We start from the raw sequence: 7,220 nt of genomic DNA, 5'->3' as shown, positions 1-7,220 counted from the left end.
ACAAAGTGAGAATCGATCTCAAAAAAGAAAAATAAATAAATAAATAAAAATACAAAGTCCAGCTGGCTAATTCTAAATACAGAGTGAATATAAAGTTCATTTGCAATATAAATAGTAAAGTATTTTAATTAAAATTGAAATTATGAAGTTTCAAGTTTATTAATTAATTTATTTATTTGGAGACAGAGTCTCACTTTGTCACACTCAGTTAGTGTGCTGTGGTGTCACAGCTCAGAGGAACATCAATCTCTTGGAATCAAGAGATTCTCCTGCCTCAGCCTCCCCAGTAACAGGGACTACAGGTGCCTACTCCAACATTGAATTATTTTGTTGTTGTTTGTTTGTTTTAGCAGGCCCTGGACTGCTTCCAACCCACTAGCCCTGGTGTTTGTGGCTGCAGCCCTAACCATGGATCTACGGATGCCCAGCCTGCCCTGAAATTTTAAGTTTAAATAGTAAACTATTGTAAATTGCACACGAACTTTATGTCCACTCTGTATATAACTTTTCACCAGAAAATGTATATAAATAATTGTTAACGTGTTGTTTTTCTGAGTGCAAAACATGTATTTACTTTGTGTTTATATAGAAACGCATATATATAAAAATAACTGAAATTCATTTGTATTTAGCGCTGATATAATTTATATTCAGCGCTAATACAAATATCCCTCAGGCAGAGCTGCATGCCAGAGAAGGCACAGAGCCCTGTGTAAAAAGAGCCACAGAGTTTGTTAGGAAAAGTCCAGTTGCAGCTCAGCCCTTCCCCCAAGAGTTGTAGCACATAGTCCTTTGTATTGCCTGTTAGTTGGGAGCTTAAACACCACCTCCTGCATGAAGCCTGGTGCAGTGCCAACCCCCTGGAGATGACAGGTAATTTCACCCTTCTCTGAACTGCCATAGATAGCCAGCCTTTGCTTTAACTCTCAATGGTATTCATCTGTCTATAAGGTTCCTGAGTTTTTTTTTTTTTTTTTTTTTTTTGAGACGGAGCCTCAAGCTATCCCCCCAGGTAGAGTGTCATGGCATCATGCTCACAGCAACCTCCAACTCCTGGGCTCAAGCGAGTCTCCTGCCTCAGCCTCCCAAGTAGCTGGGACTACAGGCGCCCGCCACAACGCCTGGCCATTTTTGGATTGCAGCCATCATTGTTGTTTGGAGGGCCCGGGCTGGGGATTCGAACCCGCCACCTTAGGTGTATGTGGCCGGCGCCTTAGCCGCTTGAGCCACAGGCGCCAAGCCAAGTTCCTGAGTTCTTTATGTGCATGTTTTTTACCCAGACATCATGATGTATATTGAAAACACCTTCACAGCAGAGTCTAACTTGTATTTAAAGAATAAATAGAGTTTCATTCCTTTTATCAAAACTTGTTAAACAGTTGCTGTATGGCATGCACAGTGGCCCTGGAATATGGAGATGAGGAAAGTCATGATTCCTGCCCTTAATTTATTAATTTATTTTATTATTATTTATTTCAGACATAACCTCTAGCTGTTGCCCTGGGTAGGGTGCAGTGGAATCACAACTCACAGCAACCTCCAACTCCTGGGCTTAAGTTAATCTATTGCCTCTGCCTCTCAAGTAGCTGAGACTACAGCCTGCCCTTAATTTAAAAGAAAAAAAAAGTGCTGTGGGGAAGAAACTGTTTGCATTCCCGCCTTTTCCAGCCTCTTGTTGGATGGCATTCCTGTCGCTCAAGGTCAGAGCCCTATCCAATCAGAAATGCTCCAATATGAACTGTCCAATCAGGTGCACAGCCAGAAAGAAGAAGGCAGTACCCTGCTATTCTGAGCGGTGTTTGTTTCTTTAGCTGGGCTCTGAACTGGATCCTTCTCTTCAGCTGTTTCATTCCTGGAGATCCCAAGTGTCTATGCAGTGGCCTCTGTCACCCTGTGACCTGCAGGTACTGGGAGATCTGTAGAGAGGACACCGGGACATCCCGGGAGCTGGGAAATGGTGAGTACCGGAGACCTGGTGTCCTGAGAGGGGGAGGGGCGTGGTTGGGGCCCGAAGTGGCTGTGGCGGGACCGGGCAATTTCCCTTCGATTTTAGAGTCTTCAGACTAAAGTTTGCCACCGGCACCCCTTGACCTAGGGAGCCCACGTGGCAAAAGGTGGAGTGGGGGCGGGGGGCCGGGAGTTGGGACCTTGTTGCTCCAAGCGTTTCTGAACCTGTTACGTGGACTACAGCCCAGAGCTCTCTGAGCAGCTGTGTGCCTGCAGCGCGGGGTGACGTTAGGAGGGTCCTCAGGGAATAATCCCAACTGAGTGTGAGGGAGGGGTTGTAGTCTGTGGGGCCTTCAACCCCTCCATTCTTATGTTAAACAAATGGAGGTCCCCTCGTGGTGGCTCACTCTATTGCCTGCCCTTGTAGTTAAACACTGGGACAGGGCGTTTTTGGGTTAAAAGGCTTTCTTATGGGACAGGCTAGTAATTCCGGAGAACAGCGAGAGTAATTTTTTAAATGCTGTTTTCTGTATGTCACAAATTTTAATACTTTATATAGGGAATAATTTCACAAGTATACTAGAAATATACTTATGTGATTAACATGTAAGCAAGTTAAATACATATGACAATTTAAAAGTAATCAAAAATCATCATCAATGACACATCTTTAACATGCTATTAACTTGTTCTATAGTGCCTCATTACTTTCTTGGGTTTTGTTGTTGTTGTTGTTTTGCACGATTATTATCTTTATTCCCTATTTCTGGTTTGGCCTGTCTGACTGACTTCCTCTTCCTATGTTTTAAAGTGAATTCCCAGTTCAGAAATAGCTAAGAAAGGTTGTGGGGGTGTCTGTGTCTACTACATTCTCTACTTTTATTTGTTTTATTTTCTCATCTATGAAATTGATTTAAAATGAAAATAATTTTGGGCGATGCCTGAGGCTGAAAGGAGTAGAGAGCACGGGAGGTGGGTTCAAGCCCAGCCCTAGCCAAAAACTGCAAAAAAAAAGAAAAGAAAAGAATTTTAAATTTGTTATAGTTAGTTAAATTGACATGCGGGTTGTACTGGTTAATTTTGTTTTTGAAATTTGTGAAACAAGGCTGGGCCTGGTGGCTCAGGTCTGTAATCCTAGCACTCTGGGAGGCCGAGGCAGGTGGATTGCCTGAGCTCACGAGTTTGAAACCAGCCTGAGCCAGTGCGACAGCTCCTCTCTAAAAATAAAAAAATATTTTTTTTTTTTTGAGACGGAGCCTCAAGCTATCCCCCTGGGTACAGTGCCATGGCATCATGCTCACAGCAACCTCCAACTCCTGGGCTCAAGTGAGTCTCCTGCCTCAGCCTCCCAAGTAGCTGGGACTACAGGCGCCCGCCACAGCGCCTGGCCATTTTTTGGTTACAGCCATCATTGTTGTTTGGCGGGCCTGGGCTGGGGATTCGAACCCACCACCTTAGGTGTATGTGGCTGGCGCCTTAGCTGCTTGAGCCACAGGCACCGAGCCAAAATAAAAAAATTTTAAAAATTAAAAAAAAAAAAAAGTAGCTGGACATTGTAGCCAGAACCTATAGTCCCACTTGGGAGTCCGAGGCAAGAGAATCACTTAAGCCCAAGAGTTTGAGGTTGCTGTGAGCTATCATCCTAGGGCACCCTACAGAGGGTGACAAAGTGAGACTCTGTCTAAAAAACAAAAGAAGACAGAAATTGGGAAACAGCCAGTATGTATGAATGGTATATTGTATTTTGTAACATACAGTTACAATATATTACATATATTGGCGCAGTATATAGTTTTAAACTTTTTATATCTATGATTGTGTTTTAATAATCAAGAATGGCTGCTGGATCTTTTAGTATAGCTTCTCATACTTATTTTAATTCAATGCTCAGAGTTTATGGCTTGAGAAGTTGTATGAAGGTTGTATTAAGGGTCTTGACGATGGCACAGGCCAATGATTTTGAGATTGAGTCCAATAGCTACTGTTAGTATGACAAAAAAGTCTAAAGTGGTGTATTTAGCAGGGCTAAAAAGGTGTAGTCGACTATTATAGTTTTCAGGGAGGTTAATGTCTTAAGTTTCTTTAAACCGGTTGGACTTAAAGTTTTATACCCAGGGTAGAAAAAGAGTGAATCTTAGCAAACAAAGTTTCCTTGTGTTGTAGCAGGGATAGATGAAAAGCCTGGGTGCCAGATAATAAAAACTATCTTCAGGTTAACTTGGTGTGTCTCTTAGCATAAAGTAGAAAGGCAGTTAAGTTACATTTAAGTAAGGAATTATTCAGGTCAGTGTATCGGAATGGGCGCTTTTTAAGCTTGATATATTTATGACTAATAGTTTCATAATAGTTCCAGTTTTTACTTGTACAGCTAATATATATTTTTTTCTTGACAGTAGTGATTGTTTTTTAACTATAAATATTTCAGTATGTGATAATTTTCTGGATATGGGTAAAGTGTGAAATCTCTGATAAGTTCTAGTGGGAAAATGTGGATGCCCAAGATTTTCATTGTGGATGAGGTTGTGTCATTGGATAGCAGGAAAGAAGGAGAATATGTGCTGTTTCATTTGTATCTGGAAGTTCCATCGGTTCTATGTAAAATAGGATGACGTCCATGTGCTTTTACAGAGGATGGCATTAACAGCCTAGAGTAATTCAAAGTTCTCATAAACAGAATAATTAGAAGAGACTTGCTTTCTGGGATGGCAAAGAAAGCTATTTAAAGACAGAATTAGAGATTAGAAGACATGCCAGATATCTGTAACTGGAACTTTCCCCAAACTGGGTTTTTTTCAAGTAGTTTTTCATATTATAATTGACTTTTTCTGGCCAGTACTATCATAGCAGTGATGTGTCTGCACTTGTGAATCAGTACCTGAAACTAATTTGTCCAGTTACAATTGATGTTAATTTTATTCACTCAGTTACAGTGTTCCTGGACACATATTCCATTGTAGGGTTCAGTATATCTTCTGTATTGTTAATAAGAACTTGGGGAGATTACCAACTAATATAAGGAAATCAAAACATTTATTGAGGAAGCACCCCTTTCTTCTTAGATTCTCTTCCATATACCTTTCTTGGGAAAGTAAAGTTTGTCATCTTTGTTTACCAGTTCAGGAATCAACTGGGGTAAATCCAGTGTCTGCAGTTCACTGCATGTTTGACATCATATCATCATGAAACTGAAGCATTGTCATTCCTGTTGAGCTTGTTGGAAATTAGGAAACGGAATCTTCACCGCATATCTTGCAAAAAACAATCTACATTTTTTCATGATCTCCACTTCTGGTACAAATTAAAACTTTAGAGTTACCATTTATCTCATCATGACATTGTCATATAAAAAACATACACAGATTATAACATAGAATGTAAATAAGGCACAAAATTCTACTTGCCTGTATGGGTGGCCTTTTATTTCTGCTGTGTCAACCCAAAAAGTCTGATGTGTACACTGGTTTTGTGGACACCATTCCATCCCCCTTTCTTCAGTGTTAGACAACACATGAGGGAATATATCCCTTCTATACTTATTAGGTAATTGCATTTACTCGTATAAGTAACTTAATTAACTTATACTTACAACTCTTATAAGTAACTTAACTAAAAGTGAAATTCATGGCTTGGTGCCTGTAGCACAGTGGTTAAGGCACGGGCCACATATACCCAGGCTGGTGGTTTGGAACCTGGTCTGGGCCAGCTAAACAACAATGAGAATGACAACAAAAAAATAGCTGGGCTTTGTGGAAGGTGCCTGTAGTTACTGCTAGGAGACTGAGGCAAGAAAATCGCTTAAGCCCAAGAATTTAAGGTTGCTGTGAGCTGTGATGCTACAGCATTTTTACCCAGGGTGACAGCTTGAGACTCTGTCTAAAAAAAAAAAACAAAAAAACTGAAATTTATATGCCCGTGTTTTCTTGGTAAATATGGCAAATATGTTTGTTTTTCAGGGAGTGTTGACATTCAAGGACGTGGCTATTGAATTCTCTGTGGAGGAGTGGGCCTGCCTGGACCCTGCTCAGCAGCATTTGTATCAGGAAGTCATGTTAGAGACCTACAGAAACCTGGTCTTCCTGGGTGAGGACAACTTATATACACAGTTCCAGGTCTACACTCAACAATTAATATTCTCTCTTTGTAGAAGGTTTTTATTTAGTTTATTCATTGACTGAGTATCAGGTTCTTGTATCTATGGAAAACTGTAGGATATCTTGGTATAAAAAAGAAAAATTGGAGTTGTTTTATTTTGGCATTAATCTTACCTTTTTTGAGCTGATTTATATCCTTCACTAGATTAATGGAAATTTCAGAAATTTCATGGCCTAGATTGTTACTCATACCTTTAAGTCTGATTTCTAGCACCAAATTTTATTTCAGTAGTTTTGGTAGTGGAGGAGTTAGGAATGTTCTAACTTTAAATACTTTTTAAAGATTCTGAAGTTTCTGCCAGGAAATCTGTTTGGGATTATTATTTCAGGATCTTCTAAAAGGTCCTTTTCTGTACTTCACCAAGGCATTAGATTGCCAATTGAAGAATCTTAATTTTTTTTTTTTTTTCCAAAACAGGTCTTGCTGTCTCTAAGCCAGACCTTATCACCTGTCTGGAGCAAAGCAAAGAACCCTGGAAGGTGAAGACACAGCAGACACTACTCAAGCCCCCAGGTAGGTTGGAGTGAGTGAAGCAGGTGACACTGGTCAGAGGTCCAAGTTCCATGAGGATACAGGAAGATTAGGGATGATACAGTGTGATTAGGGAAGCTCAGCTTCATTGGAAGTGATTTCTGAGAAGCCTGGGTTTCTTTCCCTTGTTCTTACATCAGGGCATCTGTCTTCTTGTTTTTATTATTTTTTAATTTTTATTTTCTTATTGATAAAGAGTCTCACTCTCTTGCCTAACACTAGAGTGCCATGACATCAGCCTACCTCAGAGCAACCTTAAACTTCTGGTGTCAAGTGATTTTTTTACCTCAGCCCCCAAATAGCCAGGACTAAAGGTTTCTCCACATTGCCTGGCTAATGTTTTTTTTTTTTTTTAGTACAGGGGAGTTCTCATACTTACTCAAGCTAGTCTCAAACTTGTGAGCTGAAGCAATCCTCCCTCCTTGGCTCACAGAGTGCTCGGCATATAGTTGTGAGCCACTATGCCTATTCTTGGTTTTAATTTCCAGAAGGACCTTACTTTTCATTGATATTCCTTCTAGATTACAGTGAGAATGAAAGAACTTTCGATGGCTTACATGTGACTGCAGGATGTGACTGTTCTTCCATTG

The 7,220-nt window shown here is 40.4% G+C and overlaps 1 protein-coding gene across 1 annotated transcript; it reads left to right on the top strand.

The window, feature by feature from the left end:
* Window positions 1-1,909: 1,909 nt before the first annotated feature.
* Window positions 1,910-6,652, top strand: LOC105886324 (protein ZNF738-like). Its single transcript, XM_023509051.1, has 3 exons — window positions 1,910-1,957; window positions 5,901-6,027; window positions 6,517-6,652. Exons 1-3 carry the CDS (start codon window positions 1,955-1,957, stop codon window positions 6,624-6,626), a joined length of 240 nt encoding a protein of 79 aa, XP_023364819.1. The 5' UTR covers window positions 1,910-1,954; the 3' UTR covers window positions 6,627-6,652.
* The last annotated feature ends 568 nt before the right edge of the window (window positions 6,653-7,220 follow it).

This window comes from Otolemur garnettii, unplaced genomic scaffold, assembly GCF_000181295.1.
Source record: "Otolemur garnettii isolate 467f Iridium unplaced genomic scaffold, OtoGar3 scaffold00320, whole genome shotgun sequence".
NCBI classification, from domain to species: Eukaryota; Metazoa; Chordata; class Mammalia; order Primates; family Galagidae; genus Otolemur; species Otolemur garnettii.
This window is presented reverse-complemented; position numbering and strand designations above follow the sequence as displayed.

What these genes read in the sequence shown, in the direction of transcription:
- LOC105886324 (XM_023509051.1), top strand. An exon ending in CAGAAACCTGGTCTTCCTGG is followed by an intron (nt 6,028 to 6,516) that starts GTGAGGACAACT and finishes TTTCCAAAACAG; the next exon opens with GTCTTGCTGTCTCTAAGCCA.